Source organism: Drosophila albomicans, chromosome 2L (assembly GCF_009650485.2).
Source record: "Drosophila albomicans strain 15112-1751.03 chromosome 2L, ASM965048v2, whole genome shotgun sequence".
NCBI classification, from domain to species: Eukaryota; Metazoa; Arthropoda; class Insecta; order Diptera; family Drosophilidae; genus Drosophila; species Drosophila albomicans.
The window spans coordinates 10,593,263-10,617,972 of NC_047628.2; the positions used below are offsets into that span (position 1 = coordinate 10,593,263).

The 24,710-nt window shown below is 36.5% G+C and overlaps 2 protein-coding genes across 2 annotated transcripts in view; one reads left to right on the plus strand and one right to left on the minus strand.

Annotated features, from left to right (window-relative positions):
- LOC117564515 (neurotrimin) overlaps window positions 1–24,710 on the minus strand; it is a 78,786-nt gene that overhangs the window by 35,897 nt on the left and 18,179 nt on the right. The window contains exon 2 of the mRNA XM_034243335.2: window positions 22,661–23,054. Coding sequence (XP_034099226.1) covers window positions 22,661–22,787 — 127 coding nt within the window. The 5' untranslated portion in view covers window positions 22,788–23,054. The remainder of the gene's footprint in view (window positions 1–22,660; window positions 23,055–24,710) is intronic.
- Window positions 277–6,575, plus strand: LOC127565187 (CD109 antigen-like). The gene is made up of 9 exons (XM_052002601.1): window positions 277–383; window positions 1,849–2,625; window positions 2,687–2,969; window positions 3,027–3,300; window positions 3,358–3,402; window positions 3,464–3,686; window positions 3,751–3,938; window positions 3,996–5,617; window positions 6,272–6,575. Exons 1-9 carry the CDS (start codon window positions 283–285, stop codon window positions 6,464–6,466), a joined length of 3,708 nt encoding a protein of 1,235 aa, XP_051858561.1. The 5' UTR covers window positions 277–282; the 3' UTR covers window positions 6,467–6,575.

Below are 24,710 nucleotides of genomic sequence, written 5' to 3' on the forward strand. Positions count from 1 at the left end.
CGAGAGGCAGACAACAAACAAACAAGCGAACAGCCAAAACAACAGCACAGATCCCTCACAGAACCAAAGATGGACTTGACTTGCAAGATGGCGGCTCAATTATGCACTTTATCTGATGTCGCCCGATTGAATTACCCACATACAAATCACATTTGGAGCAGCAAATGGCCAATGACATGGTCATAAATGAAGCGAAACGCATGCAAAATACAAACAGAAATCCAATTATAGCTACTTATAAGTCGCCCCAACGATCGGTTCAGTTCAATTCTGGCCCTCGCCATGTATGGATTAAGACCCCATTGGGGCTCCTACTATTGCTCGCTTATTGTATATGCGTTGTTGCTGCTATCGCTGTGTTCGGATGTGGTAATTGCCGAGAAGTAAGTTCAAATAGTACGCGCTATATAGGACAAAATATCCTTGCGAATGATTAATACGTATGCCGAGAAAAGTGAATCCTGTGCATCATTCAATAACTAATACACCATAAATAACAGCTATAATGCAGTGCGAAGTGTTACAAATTGACAAAATTCATTTTTTCAAAACTTTTGAACGGTTCGGAGAGTGAAATATACTGTTTACAAGTAACTCGCTTAACAGGTGCAACATCTTACTTAAGAACCAAAACTGAATGATAAAAACTGGCACATAAACGAAATACAATTTAAGTGCAACAGTGCTTATAAGTGATTTGGGTTCGTTCACAAGAATGAATGCCGCTAAGTTATACATGTTACATAGTGGTCCTTAAGTGAAAATTATGTATAGTAACGCAAACTGACTGAATAATTTTACCTTTTTAATTTGCAAACTAAGGACAAATTTAATTAACTCAACAATTAAGCAATAGTTAGTTAACAATATAATTAATAATTCGGTTTACAATATTTTGAAATATACATTTTTTTTTAAATAATCAAAATAATAATCAAAATCGCAGTGCGTGACGTAGGGCTCCTACCAATGTTATATTATTGTATTCGCGTTTTTGTTGCTATCACTGTATAGAAAATTAAGTAAGTAAAAAGCCTGGAAAATATATCCTTGAGAACAATTAATACGTATGTACATCGAGAAATGTGAATTATAAAATATATGCCGCTAAGCTATGTAATTAGTTACACTGCAGTGGTCCTTAAGTGAAATTTACGAAATGCGACGCAATCTGACTAAATAATTTTATTTGCAAAATGTGTTGGGTGATTACGTATATTTAAAGTTCAAACATAGACTGACAAGCTTTTGTTATTCCAACTAGTTTCACAAAACATCTAATAAGTGCCCCATGTGTTTTAAGGAAATAATAAAAATAATGCCAAACAGCTGTTACTAAAATTGTAAATATTTTTCAAGTGAAACTATGACACACTTTCGATTTTTCAAGAGTAAGCGTAAACAATCTAATAAGTGCTTTAAAATGTATTGCCATACATTGCACTTGAATATTCATATAAATTATATACACACGTAAAAAATATAATTGAAAATGATAAATACTATTACTAGTGTAAATAAGTAGAACACTATCCTTGACCCACAATTCGATTTTATAAGGGTTAGCGAAAATAATTAAATAAGTATGAAAGAAGCAGAAAATGTGTCATTTCATAATTCATTTATGTCTGCCTAGCCATATGTGCAATATACTACAACTATTTGTATATAAATAAAGTATTTAAACGCAAATGGAAATAAAAATGAAAAAATATATTCTCATTTTTACGATACTCTTTCGACTTTTCAATGGGAAGTCTAAACAATGAGAGGCAGAAAATTTTACTTTTTATAATCCATTTCTGTTACTGTTAATTTGTTATTTTTTAATATTTTTAATTCGTATAGCAATGAGACTGCTTATTATATGGTATCAGCAGCGGAGGTGATATTCTCGAAACGTTCCTATGGCGTCGTTGTGGGCATCTTTGAGAGCAGTGTCAGCTGCAGTTGTGAGGTGATTCTGCAGGGTCCCCGATTTTACATGAGCATGCAAATGCAAATTACTCCAATGCATCCGATGAGCTCGTATCGTTTTAAGCTCCCAGAACTGGAGAGCGGTGATTACAGCTTGACTGTGAATGGATTGCGTGGGATGAACTTTACAACCACCAAAAAATTGACTTGGCAAATCTTCAAGAACTTTGTGAAAATTCAAACACCGAAAACAAAATATTGGGCTGGAGAATTGCTGCAGTTTCGTGTAATCTTTCACAATGAACTGATGAAGATTGCGACACCCGAATACAAGGCGACAATATGGATAGAAGATGCAAAAGGCTACCGTGTCTGTCTCTACCATGAGTTTCCGACCATTAAAGGCGTATTTGAATCAGAGCTGCACATCGGCAGATATCCAAACATCGGAGCGTGGCATATCTGTGTAAAGAATGGAGTCCATACGAGCGAACAGTGTGCACAAATACAAGTCGAGCAGTTTGATCCTACATTTTCAGAAACAAACTCGACGCTCTTTAAGGCGAATAGGCTACGCAGCTTGAGGCCAATTAAAAGAAGATCGCGGTCACGTCGATCTGTGTCACTTGGAAATAGTTTCCCAGCTGAAGTTTACAAAGCAAAAATTCGTTCTCATAAAGCAAAAAGAATACCAAAAAACGAGAATTTGTAAGTAAAATCTAAACTTCATCTGCATTTCTACAAATCTCATGCTCTTTTACATATTTAGAATTGAGCTTAACTTTGGCGCTCCAACGCAGACCACTGAGACAATGAAGTTTCAACTTGATCAGAAACTCAACTATACTATAGCTGTAGTAATGTTTAATGGCATGGTTTTGGCAGCCGGCACATCTTATCCCGATAAAAACAACACATTCACCATCGATCTGAGGGTAACTACGTTAATGTGGCCGTTTGTTCATGTAACTCTCTATGGCATGGAATCGGGCTCAACAGCTTTATATGTGGCAACACAAACGATTAAACTAAAACGAGGCAAACACGATCATGTGAGTCAACTCTAATATCATTATAGAACACATTTCACTCTCAAATTGGATTTGAAGGTTAATATCATGGCACCCACAGTAGTTAAGCCCGGCGAAGTGATCTCACTTCGTGTTAATGCAGTTGGCAAATCATATATGGGTCTCTCAGCAATAGATAGTCGAATATTTGGCGTGACGAATGATAACGATTTCAATGAACATTATTTTGATATCATTATGGGTGCACTTCTAACCTTTCCTCACCAAGTACAACTCTCTGAGAATCCAAAAGCCTCGAATCTAGGTTTATTTGTATTGACGAATGCAAAAAATATTTTTGAAGTCAAGCCAAGTAAGTTCAGCGGTGATTAACAAATATCAATTGTAATCAATTCTTTTTTATTTGCAGAGAATGTTAATGAGACATCGTCCTTTATACCAAAGTCAGCTTTTAGTATGTATCATATTATAAATGTAATTCTTGAATCTACCTTATAAGTTTTTTTATAATGCAGCTAAACCGGCAAATCCAGCGGCATCAAGGAAAAAGAAAGGTATGAGAATGAGATCTGCAGCGTTCCATCACATTGATAGCAACATTCCAAAAACAAAAACAACAGCAAGGAAACTTTACCCCAGTATAACTTTGCGTCGATCTCCAATTGATGCTTACTGCTGCAGTCTTCCGCCATCGAACAACGACTTCAACGATGTGATGCTGTTCGAAAGTGTAGAAGAGTAGGTATTCATTTTGAATAGTGATTAATTTATTTATGAATTTGTAATATTACTCAACTTCTAGCACGCAACCTGGCTGGAGAAACTTTACAGTACATGTTCCTGCTAAAATCACAGAATGGAAACTGAATGCATTTTTAATGCAACCCTACACTGGACTCACACTTTTCCAATCCAAACAGCCCTTCATCAGCATTCAAGCCACAAAGGATCTATATTTGCAATACAATGTGCCGCGCCATATTAAAGTCGGTAAGTAAAAGCTTGCAACATGAGTCAAACAATTTACAAATAAATCTCTTCAATTAGGCGAACTTCTAGTTCTGCCTGTGCATTGCTTCAATCAGCGGCCTAGAAAGATGAATGTGGTAATTAAAGTCAAGCAAAATCCAGAGATCTTTCAACAACTAGACATTAAACGGAGAACTTTTCCTGCCTCAGACTACGTAGAGCAAAATCTGCAGTTGGCCCGTAAAAGTTCCAACACTCTTAATCTTTACATACGTGCTCTTAAAGCTGGCACTCTGCGACTTTCTATAACGGCAGTGAGTGATGCCCTAAGCGATACTGTAGTACATCCAATCGAAATTATACAACCGGGTCAATTAGTAACTCACCACGAGGATATCTACAAAAAGATGGGGTACCGTACAATGCGCACACAGTTTGAAATCAAGTTGCCACACAAACCTTCAGCGAACGATGTCAAATGTTATTTGAGTGCCGACTTGATTGCAGCCAACATCCAAGGTCTCGAGCGCATTGATCGCACAGACAACGGTGAGCAAGTGATCAGCAAAGTGATGGGTGTCTATTTGCTCTGGGACTTTGTCCAGGGTCACAATTGGATGAAGAAGAAATGGCTACGGCATCTAGAAGATGAGCTCAATGATGGATTTCAGTCGATGCAGCGAATGCGTGCTCGTGATGCTGGATTTAGTTTCGCGGAGAAACCAGAAGGCAATTGTACATCAGTCTGGTTGACAGGCTATGCCCTGCAGATGTTGCAATTGCTGCAGAAAACGCCGGTTACTTTTGATCCACGTGTGATAATACAGTGTGAGAAATATCTACTCAATCATCGAGTGAATCGCAAAGAGTTTGTGGAAAATTGCAATACGCCAGAGCGACGCAAACTGAGTAATTTGGAGCTTTCTCTCGATGTGCTTAAAGGTCTACAGTTGTCCAACCGCATGATTCGCATACAGGAGTCGCATAGATGGGTTAGCAAGCAGCTGGCAAAGCATGCCAACTATCAACTGGAGGCGAAGCGTGGCTTCAATCTGCAGACATGGCAGAAGCCCAATGAAACAACAAACGGCAACTGGTCGGAAATACGTTGTAATATCGAAATAGCAGCAAACATTCTCATTTCACAGGTGACTCGCAAAAAAGATGTAACAACCGAAATATACACATGGTTAATCTCTCAACTCTATGGTGAAAACTGTCGAGTGGCATGCTTTGAATGCAGTGTGGCCAGGAAAGCGATCTATATTTACACCAGATCGCTAACAAGTGAACCGGAAGTAAATCTGGCCGTAACTGTTATTGGAGATAATGGTCAGAGGAAGAATATTCGGTTCGATTCATCGAATAAATATCAAACCCAAATGGTCAATATACAGCCTAAATCTCAAGAACTCAATTTCATAGCCTATGGTCTGGGTGAATTGCTGGTACAATGTTCCTATCAATATGATCCAAACCAGCAGGCGGATCCCGATGCAAATGTGACCACCTCTTATAAAATTGTAGTTGAACAAAAGAAACTGAAGAAGATTTCGCAATCGTATATAAATATATGCTTGGAGCGTGACAACAAAAATAGGGATTTTTACATAGGTAGTGAAATAATTTTACGGCTGCAATCGGGATATGTGCTCAGCAGAAATAGTGTGGATCAACTGGTTGCCAACAAACTTGTGTTGGTGAGTATTTCAAAAATGATCAATTTCCCAATGTGGTTATTACTTGAATATACTGAAAATTATTTCTCAATGATTGCTTATTAACATATGCTTAGAATATTATTTTGGCATTATTATGTGGATAAATTATCCATGGTTTAAAAATTTGTATTTTGCTCTTCAACATTCCAAAAGAAAAATCTCTAGACAACATTGTAAAATAACAATTCCAGGCGTGTGTGCTTGCAATAAAAGCAAAACAGTACGGTATTATTCTTAAAATATACCAATCAAATATACTAAAAAATGCCAAAATATGCCGAATGCTCGATATCTCGATATACTACTACATTCAAAATATACCACACAGTACAAATTATACCAGATTGCCAAAGCCAAAGTAATTTATTTTTTTAATTATTTCCAAGTTCTTTATCGCACTTGATTAAAATAAAATTTTCAGATGTGTCAAAAATTGATTTTGGTATTTGATTTAATTATGATTTTAATTTGTTCGCTCATCCATTAATATTTATTATGCTTTAAAGTTTTTTGACCAAATTCAAATAAATAATTACAAAAAATTCCGTTATAAATAGAAATAAAATCTTAGCTTTTCATCAAAAGCTTCAATTAAATACAAAACATTTATCGTTTCTCATTTCTCTCTTCCAGCAAGCTGATTCGAAGGAAGGCAATACCAAATTGATTGTACGTCTGGGTCAAATACAGTTTAACAAATTAACTTGCTTGTCTGTGCTTGTTGTACTTCAGCACTTGGTGGAAAATTTGCAGCCTGGCACGATATCAATATCTGATACAAATTCACAGCTCAAGCCTCAAGTGCGCAATTTTAATGTAACTTTTTAGCAAATTTACATCTCTTCCATCTCTGTCTCTCTCTCTCTCTCTCTCTGTATACCTCTGTCTGTATAATTGCCAATTTCCGTAATAAACGTGTGTGAATTTTATATTAATTAGACAGCCTCTCTCATTAGCAATGTTTTGCTACGAGTTTGACTGGCAAAAACTTTGGGACCAGACTGTTTGCTCACTCGAGGTTTGAGTTGCTTACGTGACACTCACTCCATAATCTGGCTAAACTTCATCCATCCCAGAAGTCCTCCCACATAGCAGACACGGCACAACAGCTGCTTGCTGCTTGTGAAGTTCAAAAGCCACGATAGGGTTGAGTGTGTTCCAGGATTCGTGATTTAATGACTGACGCGTGGCAGTCGCGTATTTGTTTACGCCTCGAAGCTAAAGCCAAGCCACGCTTTCGCATCTGTCTCATATTTTTGGAGTCATTTGTGCGGTGGCCTAATGGAATGGGTCGGGGTCGGGATTGGGGTTGGGGTTGCGAAAACAGGCAACAGGAAATGGACTTCTCTTTCTCCTTAACTCAAGTGAACTCAACAGACTTTACTCCTTCAATATCATGGCATATTAATGAAGGTGTAAGTATATAAATGGGCGAATGGCAAAGGGTGTGTGTGCGAGTGTGGGTGGGTGTGTGTATGCCTCAATAAATACAAATAAATACAAAAAGCAATAGAAAGAGGTTACACGATGTAATTTATGCAAAATAAATCATTCAAAAACAATTGCTGAAGGGAAACAATTTATAAAGTGAGAAACTGGGGAGAATCAAGTGTCAAATATTTCAAGTGAATTAAATTCTGAAAAATGCTGAAGACTGCATGAAATTCAAGCCAAAAAACATTTTGTATAAACAATATTTAATATTATTTTATTCATTACTTGATTGCTGTAACTGAAAATAACATTTCAATTGTTTGGTTTTCAAAATGCAATTTTCGCATGTAATTTGTGCCAATAAATGTGATCAGAAAATGCAGTTCCTGCGAAACTTTTTGAATAACTTAAACTGCATAACATATTTGATAAGTGCTCGACGAGCGGCTTGACCGTAAAATAAACATAAAAATGCTTGGCAGAAAAATATTCCAAAAATACATATTGAGTGAATAGCCTTCAGGTGCGGTGTAAAAAGCGAGAAGTTGCTTGTCTAAGCAAAATTCAAAATATGATAGAATTTTCAGCAAATATTCAGCTGAAATTACATTGCCAAACACTGACCCAGGGAACAATAAATGCTGAGACGAGTGCTAACACACATGCACAGGAGTGTGTGTGTGTGTGTATCACACTTTGATATGCATAACCTTATGATAATGTTGAAAATGTCCAAGTGCTAATAAAATGCCATCGCCCAATAACAAAATCTCAGCCTCCAGGGAAGAGCAACAACAAAGGGCGTTGAGCCTGACTCTCAGCCTGAGCCTTAGCCTTGGCAACGTTTTTGCCAGCATTTTTCGTTTCGTTGTCCTCACACAAAATTTTCAATCTTCATAAGTTCAAAATGAAAGATTGTGCAAAAATATACATAACGTATACAAAAATAACAATGGACAAAATGTCAGCAAAGGCCAATAGAAAGAGCATCTTTATAAGTATTTTTCTTATGTGAAAGTGTGTGTTTATGCTTCGGACAGCAGATGACTAGATAAGCTTTGGGCAATGCAATGGTGTGCTGAATTATAGATTCAACATACCAAGGAATAAAAGTAAATAACAGTTGGTTAGTTGAGCACATTTCCTTAGTTAGTTAAAATAAATTGAAAAGTATTTAGCATTTGATGATTTAATTAAAACTGTGCACAGATCAAGTGAACTTAACAAGGGACAAATGAATAACAAAATGTATCAAAAATATATAAAGATTTAAAAAAAATCAAAGTTTATTCTTAAAGAGTCGCTTATTCTAAGAGTTCAATTACTTAAAGTTGTATCAAAATAAATTAAATTCCATTTACAATTATATTCATTTATGCTAAGAATTTACTGAAATTAAGTTGAACATTTTAAATACAAGATTATTATTGTTCTACATAATGTGGATTACAACCATGAACTAAATTTTATTTCAGATTCATTTATACAATGAACTGTAATTGAAATTGGCGAAATATTTAAAATTAATAATATTAAATTGCGTTCCTAAAAAGATTGAATTAATTAAATTATTTAGATATTTAATTAAGAACAGAAATATAAATAAATTACTTCTAACAAATTTTCATAAAACTTACATAATTTAATTGAAATTAAAAGTGAAGTTCATTGAGACTAAGAAGTAATTCAATTGAATAAAGATTGTAACTATTTTCTTCAAATTGTTTCAAAATATTAACTTAAGTATTTTAACCCATTAACTCTGGATTTGTACTTCCAACGCTTTTGTTTCATGCTCTATTTATAACTTTCCAGACAAACCTCGCTCGACGCGTCATCACTCAGAGTATGTGACCATACTTTACGGCTTTATGCATAAGTAATATCATGTTAGTGTCAATAGTTGTCAACGAAACGCTGTTGACAGTCCCCATCTGCTAAGCTGACATCTTCGCACATAGCTCCGAATACTCGTGCAACCGAAAAAGAAAAGAAGCAGTACGACCTCCCTCTTTTTTGCCCACTCACAATGATTGTGTTCATTCTTCTTTTTTATTATTATTATTTTATTTCATTTTTCTATATACAAACATATATATGTGTTTTTTCGTCTTGTCTTCCATTTTTTTTTTGCTGTAGTACATTTGTACATTTGTTTTGTGGCAGTTCGTTATCGCCTCCCATCTATTTCTGTGTGGCACCGCCCCCGTAAACTTTCCCCCCAAACTTGCCCCTGCGTGGCTAACACATGCTACACATTGTATTATTTTAGATTGGCATTACTTTTGGGGCCATTGGAGATGCCTGTGCTAAATACAACGCAGCTCGTTAGTTTTGCTCTCGGCATTCTGATTCAGTTTTTTTTTTCGTTCCATTTTTTTTTTTGCTCGCTTTTTTTTGCAGCACTGCGTTGCCAACTTCCGGCGGGGCGCCTCACGTTGCCCATGGCGTGTCCTTCAGCCAACGCCTTGCTAGTTACTGGTTACGTATACGCAACGTTGTTCGTTGTTCGTCGGAATGTGTGTGTTTGAGTGTGTGCGAATTTGTTGGAGGGCCGCATATGTTACTTTATTGGCATTCAATTTGAGTTATCGCTATTTTTTCCTGTTCATATGCGTTTTTTTGCCAGTGAAAATGAATTTTTCTACTTTTCACATTGTCCATTGTTGTTGTCAGTGGCACATTGGTGTTGCTTGTGGCTGCTGTAGTTGTGGCTGCTACAGCTCGAATGCAACCGCGCCGCCAGTCTGAGATTTCAACATTAGTTTACTTTTCTATCTGAGCACGTAGTTGTGTGCTGTTGGACAGCTATACACACACACACACACACAACGTTTTCGTATAATCACATTTTATTTCAACTTTTATTTCACATTATTTGATTTCATTTCTTTTGCCATTTGCAGTCTTTGCCTTGCGTTCAAGTTTATTTACCAAACATTTTGGTTTGTTATTGTGCCCATCGAGTCCAACAAAACTTCGAAGTCAAACCTAAAACGCAAAGTTCAAAGTTTATTTATATTGATTGGCTTTGCAGGTCATTTGGGTATACTATACTCGTACTACTCGTTGCCTTCGCCTATGAACCTATGAACCTTTGCCTTCATTGCACAATTTTGATTGATCCACATGAAAGCAAAGCTATGCTCTTTCAAATACCTTTCCAATTGAAAATAACCGAACCGTTTGTTTCATTTTTGTTGGCTTTCAATAATTAAATACATCAGCTTGGTTGCGGAAAGATATTCAACACAGCAATTTATCTGTTTACAAAATCATCTAAATTATTTAGGCAAAGTCGAAACAGGTATGAATTTGTTATGACTAAATTAATTTTGTTGAAACTAAGCAGACATTACATCATCTGCAATTAAAACACGCAATTGGCCTATTGACTTTTTACAGCCACTTTACGTGAAATATGCCTAGCTTAAACATGTCACTTAGCGTCTTGTCGCCTTGTTCTTCACGACGAACATTTCCTATTGCTGCTCGTTTTGTGGAACTTTGTAAACTTTGTGAACGAAATAAAAACGAGTGAAAAACTGCCATGTGCAAGGTGCTGGAGTGCCTATCGTTGAGCCCGAGAATGACGCTTTTAATTAAATTAACAACACGAATTGTCAAACGCAGACGAGGCAAATGTGGCACGAAGCTCAGGTAGGCGAGCAACGAAACAACAAAGAGGCAAAAAAGAAAAATATTAACAGCAACAACCTTATTAAAAACGTGTCAAAAACATTTTCATAAATATATCAAGTGAACTTTTTGCGGCTTGTCAAAGTGCCAGTAGCAAGTGTCAAAGTATTTGTGGAAGGCAAGCGAAATCAATAAGCTGAGAACTTTTACTCCTTTTACAGCCATGACAGCGGGGGGCGAAAAAGTATCGATGAAGAGTCCAAGAATGTACAATTTTTAAAGGGGGCGAGGCGCAGCAACAAGTTTATAAATACACACAATATGCTAATAGATGAAATGAAATTTTATTGCGAAACCCCAAAAGCAAAAGAGTTTAGCAAGTTTTGAATTTCCAACAATGGAATCGTTTTTTATGTATTTGCATGCTTTTATACCCGCTACACTTAGGCCAGAAAGGAATTATCGCTTTGTGTCCGCAGGAATAATATGTAAGAGGCGGAAGGAATCAACCGATACGATAGATGTCTGTGCGTTTGCTCGTCCCTCCGTATCAACACGTAAATGTCAGAGATATAATTCGTTTTCGACAGCATTTGTTATTTTTGCAAGCAGTTCAAGTTTGTTTTAGATTTTTGCAACATAAATCGACATTAGCAAGCCACTTTTTTGAGCTAAGCTCACAAATTATGATACACACATTGATAACTACAGTATTTATCAATTCGAATTCGGTTGTTGAAGTAGAAGAATTAATTGCAAATGGCAAAAAACAGCTTTTGCAGTTATGTCTAAGTTGCGTTAGTTAACTTTATGGTATATTTTAAATGCAATAGTACATTAATTTACATAAATATAGCTTTCGGTGTATTTTAGTTTTATAGTATATTCATTTGGTAGATTTTAAGAATAATACATCGGGTATCTCACAGTCGAGTTTCTTCGGTATAGCTTTCCCACTTGTTTTTTTCGGGATTCGAACTTTAAATGATAATTTATAGCTTAACAAAGTGGGACAGCCTCATAAAAGGCAATTCGTGCAGAGCGGCCTCATTTTATGTGCTTGTCGGCCGATCTTGCTAATAAAATCAAAATAACACGCGAGATATCAATAAGCGAGGCAAATAAAATCAATTGTTATGATGCTATAACATAACACGCCCCTCTTCGCCCGCATCCTTGGGGAATACGGAAAATCACCCAGTTGCAATGCGGAGGCAAAGTTTTTCGCTTGCGATGGCAAAAAAAAACACCGAAGAGTGAGGAGGCAAGGGTGTGTTGTGGGCGGTATCTTGGGGCATTCCTATTTTTCTTTTTGCCAGTGCTACGACTTGGGATAAACAAAGCCATAATTCAAGCAACGTTTACTCGCTCACAGCCTCGACTTGCGACTTGCATAAACAAATTGTGCTCAAGTGCTGTGTAGTTACCACCCCTCGCCCCCTCTTTAGTGTGTAGTTTCGAATGTATGTGAAGTGCGGCCGTCTTGGTGTCTGCAAATCTGAGAATCTGCCCGAGCATGCTGCTCGTCAAACTCAGCGTAAACATGATAGATTTATAGTTGGCTCTGTTTTCTGTGGTCGCCCGGCGACAACATTGCAGCGAGCGCGCAACGTGTGGCATACTAAATGGGGCTCGAGTTCGGGTTTAGGGTGTGTGTGTGAGTGTGAGTGTGTGTGTTGCTTAGCTTATCACAGCTCGTAAACACATGAAGGGCCCACATGGTTGCGATGGTTAACCCATGGAATCGCTCGTTGCAATCTCAGCTGGTAGCCAAGAGTTGGTTTTGGTTCGTTTTGGGTTTGGGTTTGGGTTTCTCGCCACTTGACTTTGTTTTCGTCAATAAATTTGGGGCAAGTTTTTCGTTTTTTTTTTGTTTTTTTTGAACTGCTGCTGCTGCCACTTTCTCGTCTCAGCTGCCATTTAGCAGTCGAGAAGCATTCGAGAAGAAGCCAGAGGGGGAAAAACCACATGGCAGGCGCCTCTTGGCATGCCACAGTTTTCAAATGCTCTTTTTATACCCTGTGCTCGCATTGAATTCGTCTACTAAAAGAGTATAATAACTTTTTTTGAATCTACGTTGGAGAAATATTTACTCAATTATGTGCATTGAGCGCCAATGTGCTCATGTGCTCGAGACGAGTTTCGGAAATCACGCTTTCAAAGTATAAAATTCGATTTTTTTATATAATATTTAGTTTTACTCAATTTCTAAGACGTTGAAAAAATCACAAATGGTAGCAAACGTGTATGATGTGATACAAAAAAATTTTGTTGTTTGAATTCTAGGAATTTCTATCGAGCGTTAAGTCTTTTTTGTATGCTCAGAACCAACTTATTCTGAAAGTTATATATGATATACTGAAAACAAACATACAAACTAAAATATTGCTTAATTTGTGGACTTTAAGAATATTTAAATTTGAAGAAGCTTTAACAAGCTTTTATTTGTTTGTCGATACTGGAAATCAAAATTCATATTAAATATATTTGTTATAAAAATACTATACACACCTTTGAGGAAATAAGTCAAAAGACTATTTTACATTATTGTCATTCAATTATACTTTTATGTCTATGTCTTTTTGTCTACACTAAATAAATAAATATAAAAAAATATACCAATTTTTATGTAAAACATTAATAAATAAATATATGAGAAACAGAAACAGGCTGATGACCTTATATGTTCTGGTTATACATATGTACAGTACTATAGAATTAAGTCTAAAGTGAAATTTTAACTAATAAATGTATGTGAAGCACATTCAAGACAACTCAAGCTAAATATTGTTAATTAATTAATAGAGTTACCTAAGGGGTAAATAGAAGTCGAGCTCACTCGACTAGTGTTGTTTCGTGTTTCTTTTGGCTCTTTTTGTTGAAGGCGCCCAAAAGTAGGCAAGAGCCACACTGCGCAAATTTGCGTTTAAATGGCGTGTTAACATTTAAATGTTATTTTTACGCCTCATAAAATGGCTCTATAAAAACAACAAGGCAATATAAAGAAAATAAAAGTTTTCCAAATGTTTTGATATTTAACTGAAAACGGATAGCACTTTACACAGTTAGGAAACAGAGATTCTGCTGAACTGATATCCACGCTGTCGTTGTTGCTTTTTGACTAACGTAGAATGGGATTCCTATCGGATTCTGGGGAAATCTTCAATTCAAATTCTGATTTAAATTCAGTAATTATGCGATTGACATATAATATCCATAACTCAGCATTTTGGCTTAGCTGACATTTATTTCTGTCCCGACTGTTTTATTCTTTTTCTATTTTTATTTTGCCCCAAAAAGTATGCTTTGTTTTATGGTTTATGCAAATTGCCTCACTAATTTCACAAATCCTTTTGCTTCAGTCGCTTAGCGAACTTTTTTTTCCACAACCGGGCAACTTTATCTAGTTCGTTTTCCTTTTGATTTCAGACACACACACAAACAGACACATTGACAGACAGTTCTTTTGTTTTCTTGTTGTAAAAAAGAACTTTATTTTCGCTTAATGCGCTTGAATGAGTTGTGCGTTTCGTTTGTTTGTTATTTTGTTCTCTATGCGCGTTTTTTTCTATTTTTTTGGTCTGGTTTGGTTTTGGTTTCTTTATTGTTTTAACATTTTTCTTATTTCTCTTTGGAGATTTCTTTCTGTTTGAGCATTTGGCAGGTTATTTTGTTTCTGATATCCTCTTAGCCAAATGCCCTGAGCTCAACTTTTGTGCTTGCTTGTTTTCCATAAGTATCTACAACATTTTCTTAGCTTTTCTCAAATGCTGCTCAGTTGCGAGTTACAGGTGAATTTCAAGTTGAATTCCACTCGAATTAAATTAACTAAACGTGGTAAATTGAGCAACTTAAACAATACTATATTGCAACAATCGTTTATTACGGAAATAAGGAAAATGCGCACACGTTTTAAATCAGGTTTTAAAGTTGCAAACACAAAAAAAAAGTGTGCTGCAAGTCAAAAAGGGGCAAGTGCAATGCGGGTGCCTCCGCCTTTGCAGTTTTGGATGCCATGCACCAGAGGGCACGCCTCGTTGCCGCCGAAAGGACTCGACTTGACGCCAAGGTCCTTTATCAAAGCGAAAGTTGTTGCACAGTTGCACGGCCAACACACACACATACACACACATTCAGTTGCACACACACACACAACAGCAACATACAGACTAGATACTTTAGCTCGCCCGCTTGCAGGTCAATTATCGCGCTTTGCATCCCACGAGCAGCTCAGCTCCTGCAACCACGTTCCTCCCTCTCTCTCTCTGCCACCTTTTTGCACCCTACATCTATCAAAACACTCGCTGTTGTTGTTGTTGTTGTTGTTATGGTTTGCTGTTGCTGATGCTGCTGTTGCCTTTGGCATCTGTGAGAGTATCTGTGAGAAAACCGAAAGCCAAACAAATTTGTAGCTTGAAGTTGCACCATTGAGTTGGCGTCGTGTCTCTCTAGTTGCTGCACATTTATATATGTAGCATATATCGCATACATATATTGTGCTTGTAAGTCTGTCTGCTCTGCGTTGGTTTCATATGACCTGCGGTTAGCAGAATGCAATGTAAACTTTTTCTCCGTCGCTAATTAGGCATTACGTATACGCCATGGTTAAGCATCTTAAAGTGCACTAAATTGCGCTAATCATAAAGCAACACTTTGCACTACTCGGTGCTCAGTACAACTTTTAGTTGGTGGCCTTTGTTCGCCTAAGAGTATGCAATGGTTTGTTTCAAGTGCTGCCATGTAAATTATGCCACCAACAGTAACGCAGCAACAGCAGCAACATCGGCAACGGCAGCAACAATACTCCGCATGGCCCAAAGAATTGTGGCAATGTGCACTCAGCGTCATTTAGTGCCACGCCCACACACACATACGCGCACACACGACGCCCACAATGTGCTCCATTGTGCGCATTGACGGCGCGTGCAACCAAGTGACTAAGTTGAATGCATGAATATATATGGCAATGGCCATAAGTGCGTGTGTGTTTGTGTATGTTTGAGAGTGTGAGTGTGAGTGTGTGGCAGTGCATTGAAGTGGGTGTGATTAGACTGCAAGTGCTGTGGGGTGCTGCTGTTCGAGTAGTATTTGTTGTAGTTGCACAGTTATTGTTGTTGTTGCTGCAATGGCTGCGTAGCCTTCGCCTAAGTGCTGCACTATGTTCGTTTCGAGTTGCAACAATAGTTGACTATAAATTGGTTTGTTTATTACTAAATGAACATGCTCAAGTACGCACACACACACATATATATTCACAAGTATTGCTACTCCTGCTCCTTAGGATAATAGTACTCGAAACTCACGGGTTAGACAATTTTCTACATGTACATTTTCTATTGACTTAATGCGTTTTAAATTATTGAATTAATGCATCCAAATGTCAACTGTTTGCTTTGTACATTTAAAATGAAACAAATGATTTTCTTTTGTGTTTGCTTTGGTATTCTGAAATTGGAGATATGGTTTTCTAAATGTTGCAAGCAACTTTATAAATAGATTTTTCAAAAGAGGAGCATTTAATTGGGACAAATTACCGGCGTGCAAATTAAAATAATTTGATCACATTTAACTGCACATCTAAGAATATTGCATTACTTGCTCTAAATCATTTCACTTAAATGCATTGCCCATATCTGCACATTTGGAATATTTGTATTATGTCATTTTTTATATTACATTTTTAGTTAAACGTAGCACAATCGATCGAACAATATGTTTTTTAGGCCTATAGACGTTATTTATTAGCATGATTATATGATTATTGTACGATAAATTTATTTATTAAAAGTTGATAATAAATGCACAATGTGGACAATCGATACTGTTGTAAAATACTATTTTTGTTTTTGTGAAGAATATTTAGTAAATAAATATATTCGTTTTTATGTTGAACAGTTTAAGAAATGCTTTTTGCTTTTAAATAATCCATTTAAAATAATAGATCTTTTTCAATATTTGAATAATAATTTAGCGATTGCAAGCTTATATTTACAACAAGTTTATCAATCAGTTCAATTTGACAACTTTGACTTAAATTTATTACCATTGTTTATTTGAATAATTAATAATGAATGTTGGTTTAAATATTTAAAAAAAAACCCAGTAAAATGTTGATATTTAGTTTCCGTTATGTGGCAACTATTGAATAATAAAATAAAGTTTTATATATCCCATCTAATCCCAAAGTGAATGCAATGCAAATCTCAATTTTACGGCAATACAATGACAGAGTAATTGAAGTACAAAGATCCTTACAGAGCCATTCGCACCTTCTAGTCGATAACCCTAATAGTATGCTGAGCACAGCATGTGGTCTTTCATTAGACTAACGCCTAATTGGCCTTCAGGATAACAGGATAACACGCCGAAGACATAAACGACCACTTCGCTCTCACACTCATTGTTGCAACATACGGGGCAAGGCATGGCATGGGAGGGGAGGGGATGACACACAAAAAGTGGAAATCCGTAACTGCTTGTGGCTGTCAACTAAATTTCATATGCAAATCCTTGGCCCTGACTATCTCTACCTGATAATCTACTTGATTTATGCGGCTGCACACACACACACACACTCACACAGAGAGAGAGAGACACTCGCAGACAAGACTTGGACTCGAGTCCGTGGATGACTGGCAAAAAGCCGAAGCAGAAGCAGAAGCAGAAGTAAAAGCCTGTGTAGCCACATGAGCAACGCTAATAATGCCACCGCCTGTGGCGGGCCAGTCACATCATTAATCTGGGCCCATGCGGGACTGTCCTCCCCGGGTACATGCTACATGCCACTTGCCACTTGGCTGTCCACGTGGCTGACCTTCAGCATAATAATTCAATGTTTTGGGATGGCTTTGGCCCCGGCCAAGAGACACGTGCTAATTGCTAATCAGCGCAGATAAAGCGTAGGAAAGCAACGCCCCCGTCGAATCCTCGCAGCCATTAAGCGACGATGTGAAGCGGAAAGCGTTTTATTTTTATGGCCATTCAAGCACGCCGTAATGCAGGGGAGACTATATACAATATACATATATATATTCTTTAAAGCCCCCGCCTGCCTGCAACAATATCTAAAGGGAGAGCTTATCTCGCGTCCAGCTGTCGCAGTTGAGTGTTTCATAATGGAAGAAACAGATTTCGCCCTCTTGTTTTTGGGTTTGCCTGACAAATGATCTCTGCTTATGGAAATGCTCGTAACTCTCGCATTGTGCGTCGTGTCATCTGTTCCATTTTCCCCCGCCTCCCTCACTCTCAATACTTTCTCGCATAACACATTCTGCTCATAGTTATAACCACTTGACTTTTCGGGGCCACTTCGCTGTCTGTCTGTCTTTTTTTTTTTTTTTGCTGTTGTGTGGATTCTTTCAGTTTCATTTCTTTTCACATGTCAACAAAGCCATCAACACATTTCACACGCGTTTCCTTTGTTTAAATGTCACATTACATAATGACACTCAACACATGAGAAGGCGGTGGAGAAGGCGCTCGGGTGGAGGATGCTTCACAGCCACGCCCAAATGCCTTTTTATGGGTTGTGCGCTCGCTAACAAAGGAAAACATTTTCGACGTTGTCGCCACTTAAATGCCAAATTAAGTGTAATTTTTATTGTGTTTACAACGCCACACAACAACAACAACAACAACAACGAAAGCAACTTGACTTCAACACTTGACAAATTTGATTTTTCCTGACTGAGTTTGCTTCCTGGCTGCCGCTTTCTCTGCTTTCTCCTCTCCCGCTCTCTCTTAACTGACTTCTTGCTCCATCTCGTGGCTGTCATTAGTGTTATGTAGTTGCTGTTGTTCTTGTTGCTGTTTTGTAATTGTTTGTGTATTGTTATGCATATGAGAGTGTCGAGGGGAAAGTGAATATTGTTCCCTGACATGTAATTGGTGCAAATTATGAAGGATACACTTGACTGGCGGTGACGTCAGCGCTTTTTCGGAGCAATTCAATCAAAACATTTTGTGAGGTGAGCAAAACGTTAACAGTTGCTTTTTGTGTGCTATGAAGTGGCTCGTGAAATGAAATGGCTAATTAGCTTGGCCAACAGCTAATTGGGGTAATCCTGTTACATCAATTTTAAGCAACTTGAAATTTACACTGGCTTTGGAAATTTGTCGGCTTCAAATTGCGAATTAAATTCGGTAAGCATCAATGTTAAGTAACTATGTAACAATTATGCAAGTAGCTTGACTCGGGTCATCAACCGATTTACAATTTCCGCCTACATTTAGAGAGAGTATTTATTTATTTTCAATCAATATGTTTTGATTTATGATTATGGTAATTAATTCAATAATAATTAAAAAGCAATAATTCAAAGAATGCAAATTATGTTTATTAATTTTGTTGTCTAAATTATGTTTATTAATTTGTGGTCTAGTCTAAATCATGTTTACTAATTCGTTGTCACTTTTATAGCTATAATTTGTATAAAATTTGGGTGAAAATTTAAGAAGTTATTTATGAAATAATTGTATTTTGAAAAAAGGGTCTATGGTATGCTTTGAATATAACAGTATATCGATATTGTAGTATTTTAAGTATTTTATTTTGGTATACATATTTTGAATATAATAGTAGTTAAGTATAATATGGTATATAATAGTTTTTAAGTATAATATGGTATGCTTTGAATATAACAGTGTATCGATATTGTAGTATTTTTTAGTCTAGTATTTTGGTATAATTTGAATATAATAGTATATTGATATTGTATTGTTTAGTATAATATGGTATGCTTTGAATATAACAGTATTGCGATGTTATAGTATTTTTTCAGTATTTTATTTTGGTATATATTGAATGTAATAGTATACCGATATTGTAATATTTTTTGGGTATATCATGTTAGTATATTTGTAATGTAATAGAATACAGCTATTGTAGTATTTTTTATTATAGTATTTTGGTATATTTTAAAAATAATACCTAATTTAAAAAATGTGCTAAACTTTCATGCTGAGATTTTTATCTATATGATCTAAAAGCTTATAAAAGTGAATTACTAAATATTAAAATACTATAAAAAAATATGACAAAAATTATAAATTTTCCTTGAACTTATACTACAAATATTTTCAAATAATTAAAGTGAATATAAATTCTCTTTTAATTTTCAACGACTTTTCATGTTAACTTGAAATGAGCCTAATGTGGCTAATTACCTTAGCTTTATATTGTTACCTAACTTTTTTCTTTCTTTACAATTTTTCCTACGTTTGCAACTTTCTCCAGCTCAAGATATACAAATATACAAAATATTCCCGGCCCCATCGAAACGTTTTCGATTTCAAGTGTGTAAGTGTGTTGCCTAAACTTAATCCCGAATAGAATTTCCTCGACATTTACAATTGTCAAACAGTAGAGTTTTCACTGCAGCACTAACATAATCATCGCAAAGTCAAAATGAAAGTCAAAAGGCAAAGTAAACTTTCGACTTGTGCAAGTGCATTTGTAGAAAGTACTTTCCTTCTACAATAGGAACGCACTTGCCAACTTTGCATTGGCCACTTGGCAGTGTAATTACGAAGCTTTCATTGTGTTGCCCAAACTCACACACACATACCCACACACACACATTATCACATACACCCACACACAAACAATCACAGATGCGAAGCGTGCTGTACAAAAGTCATCAAAGTCGCATAACTAATTCATTAGGAACTACAACAAAAAATGTTCAAAATTTCGTATTAAAATGCCGTTGACCACACATAAATGTCAACACACACACACACGCACTTTTCGCATGCTTTCGGTTTTTGTTGCCTATTTAGCGGCGCAAATATTTGGTTTGTCAGCCAACTCGCACTCTCTCACGCATTGTGAATGTCTGGCATGGATTTAACTTAACCCCAGCATATCATTGGCCCCTCTATCCCCCTTCTCCTTCCCCTCTCCCAAGCTCCATTCCATTCCCTTGCCACATTTTACTCATTAGCATTATTGCCTGGCTTCACTCTCTGTGTTTGTTTGTCTCTGTTGGCTTCTTTCGGTTGCCCTCTCTCTCTCTCTCTGGATTGTTCTGGCTGAGGCAGCCAAATGAGAATTTCATTAACGTTATTAATATTTTCATTGTTGAGCATTTTGCATGCCTTCCAGCTGCCACGCCGCCGTCACTCCCACGGTATACGAGTAATAACTTGATTATGATGTTTGTTGACTTGCGTTTTTGTTTTTTTTTGGTTTTGTGTTTTTTTTTTCCTTTGTTTTCATTGTTTTTTGTTGTGGTATTGTGTCTTTTGTGTTTTACATTTTTCATGGCTTAATAATTGCTCATTTCACTTGCAGCAGCCTCTGCTCTCTGGCTTTTGTTTATTTTGTGCTCGTTGTTGTTAACAATTATGAGGCCACTTAAATAAATTTTATTGCTGCCAGGCATTGTCCTGGGACGCCTACAAACAAATTGACAATTATTTCGCTCGTTGGTCCGCCTTCTGCCTTGCCTGCCTCAAAATGACAAACGAGCGGCCAAAAAGTTTTCATGCCATTTATTAGCTGGAAAGTTTTATGGGTGTGATTTTGATTTAGCTTCGGGCCAATTCCTTCTAGGTGGGCCAGCTTCGGCCACTTCAATGCTGCTGCTAATGAACTCCTCAATGACCAAGCTGAGTTGAGCTAAGTTTTCGGGCGAACAATTGAGGAGAAACGCCAGAAACTTGGCATTTTGAGTTATGAATGGTATATTTATCTTTAGTTGCAATTTAATAGTTGGCAATACAAACGGAAGAGCACGAGCAGAAGTTATTCCTGATAATTTTAATTACTGCAATAAGCCAAACTAATGCGTCACCTCAAACATTATTCACAGACACAAGATGTATATTTATTATCTCCTGCTATTAAGTCAATTAGTGTAAGTTTAAGAAATTCTTGAAAATGCTTAATCTTTTATGACTTTTTAGTTGCAAAACTATTTTATCGTTAATGGAACTATAAAGTCTAAGATTAATCCGATAAATAGTGGAACTTAACAGATGTTGAACGATTAACTAGAAAAGGTCTTAACTTAAAAATGAATTGTTAATATGATGCCATTATCTGAAATGTGCATTTAAATGCACTAAAATTTAAAATAATTTTAATTTTATTATTTTTTAAAGTGGTTTGTGTTGAACTAACAATTAGCGTAACTCAGATAATGTTGGAGGATTATTAAAAGTTTCAGCTGGAGATATCAACATATTGCCATAACCGGAAATGTGCATTTTAATGCAATGCTTTATTTGCAATTTGCACTTAAATTAAAAATAATTTTAAGTCTATTATTTTTTGAACTGATTTTTTCTGACGTGATGAAAAATGTAAGTCAACAGATATTGACAATTTACTACAAAGGATCTTAATTTAAAAATGAGTTCTCAAAATGATCCGAAATGTGCATTTAAATGCAATGTGCATCAAAATGTTGCCATAATTCGAAATTTAAATGCAATCGTTTTAAAGTAGAACAAATAAATTGCTATAATTATTACTTTAAATAAAATATAAATCAACTCAAATGAATTAAATTGACTATACAATCAAATTAAATTAAAATCAAATATGTAATTATTGTTAATTAAACTACAACAAATTACTTTTGATTACTTTTCAACTGACTTAAATGTGACAATTTTAATATAAATCCACAAAGACTTAATAAACCGTTGAGTAAACATGAAAAGTTCTGCAAGTTCTTGACTCAAATATTAATCTGCTTAAATCGGCTTAGATCCACTCAACCAATTAAACATGTCAAGTTTTAATCGCTGTGACGCTGTCAGAGCTTTTGGGCTCGCTGTTCGATAAATTTAGTTAATTGAAGTTCATGTGTTAAATAAAATGTGATTTCAATATTTTAATATTGGCCACTGGCTAGCATTAATTGATATACAAATTGCCTGTCAGTTGACCATAATGTAACATGAGATTGTAAATTTACTATATACTATATATCCACTTACCATTATTGGCTGTCGATCCGCCACCAGCAGCGTTGCCCACGCCTCCATCGCTGCTCAGAGCTAGAGTTCTCATCGTCTCGGATGTGAGGAGAACTGTGAGAAGGGCGAAGTAGAGATGGTTCAACATGTTTGCCCCGATCGAAAAAAAAAACCGAATGGATACCACAATGTGTCAATGTCTTGGTGAATATTTCAAAATGATTTCAATCAACGCGCACCATTTATCATCGCGGCAAAAAAAAAACACTTTTTTAATGCGTATATTTGTATATTTTTTATCGTTTATTAATTGAATATCGTAAGCGTTGTTCAATTTATGTTTTGCTTTATTTAAATGTTGCACATTCAATTCGCGTTGGTTTTTTTTTTAATGACTTTTGCTGCGTACTGCGTGCTGCAAATAGATGGAGACGGGAAAAGAATTAATTAAATATGATGGCATATTTTTATCAATAACGCACATAAATTTTGTGTTAAATTAAAGGACGCGCTTCAAATTTAATTTGCTTGTATTTAATACACGCACGTCTAAAAGCCGACTCTGCTTATTTATTTGCCTTCTCTATGACAGCAGGTCAGGGGAGGAGTGAATGAGGGGATGAGGGAAAGAGCAGTGCAAATTCTTGATTGAATTTCGCCTGACGTAAGCGGATTAAAAAGAAATTCTATGAGAGAAACAAAAGGAAAAAAACAACAACAAACAGTATAAAAATAAAAACGAGAAAGCAAAAATAATAATAAACCGAAGCATAAAACAAAAATAACGGTCAAGTCATAAAAACGCAGCAGACAAATGAAAGCCAAAGCGATCAACTAGATGGCTGGGCGAAAGGGACAAAAGGACTAGATTGAGAGAGAGCGAAAGGCTCTTCCATAAAGGATTCTCATCTATGTCCAGTCAGACACCAACGTCAGTCGTCTGCCGTCTGTCGTCTGCGGGCTTAATTCCCAGCAACTTCCGACACGTACTACACGATGGACTCCATCGGACTGCTGCTGACTCCACTTTAATTACTATAACTAACTGTGGAAATCACGGCGTGCATGGAATGCACAAAAGTTCCGATTTAAAGCTCAGCCAGTTTTCACTTAACATGTATTTATTTTTGTTTATTTTTTTCATCAGTCTGTCTACCTTCTTTTCACTTGGCCCTGCCTCAAGTCGCCTCAAGTGGCATCAACTAATCAACTCTCGCTCGACTCTGTATAAAATGTACTGATAAATGTTTTCTCGGTCTCTGGACCGCTTTATGAACTGCTGCTATTCAGTCAAGCCACAGCCAATAACTCGCTCGGTTGTCCAGCACTTGGGGAAACGCTTTCTCACTCTCTCTCACCCTCTTTCAGTCTCACACCTCTCACCTCACACAACTGACAGGCTGCTGCTGGCTTCAGGAGAAGCCCTTGAAGCCAAGCAAATGCCACGGCCATCATCATCATCAAATCCCTCGTCAGGCGTCTCACTTGGCGCCATTGCTCGCCTTTGGTTTTGCTTTCGCTTTGGCCTTTGCCTTTGCATATATGACAGGCGATTCTACAGAGCTGCTGTGTAATGGTCGCAAATAAAAAAATTGGGCGTAAAATCTCTTTCTTCTTGAGATTTTAAATTTGCCGCGCAAAGTTAGCGAAGACACAAACCATGGCACGATAAAGGGACAATACACCTCTGCAAATTAAATTTCCTCTCCGTGGTGAATTGTCTAGCGAAAGATCGTAGGAGAAGGAGACGAGCTTTGTCACTTTGGCAACGACAGCTCTCATTCTTTTCTTATTGGACTACGATCAGAGACGGATGCATTCTTGGTTGATGGTGTTTTTAATAAAACAAATATAAAACACATGCATCACCAGAATATAAAAGACAAACATAATCTGTCATTATCATCAGCATCCATCGATGCTTCTTTGCTTTGAGCAAAGAAAAGAATCCAGCTCGTTACGCTTGCTACGCAAAGGTAATTATTTCTAGGAAATAATGAAATTTTACATTGGTCCTAACTTCGTATTTTTTCTCATATGTAGATTGTGAACATTCGTCTAAGCCGTCATT

Coding starts and splice junctions, on each gene's coding strand:
- LOC127565187 (XM_052002601.1), top strand. CDS start 283: ATGTATGGATTAAGACCCCATTGGGGCTCCTACTATTGCTCGCTTATT. Junction 384..1,848: donor GATGTGGTAATTGCCGAGAA/GTAAGTTCAAAT, acceptor TAATTCGTATAG/CAATGAGACTGCTTATTATA. Junction 2,970..3,026: donor AACGAGGCAAACACGATCAT/GTGAGTCAACTC, acceptor TTGGATTTGAAG/GTTAATATCATGGCACCCAC.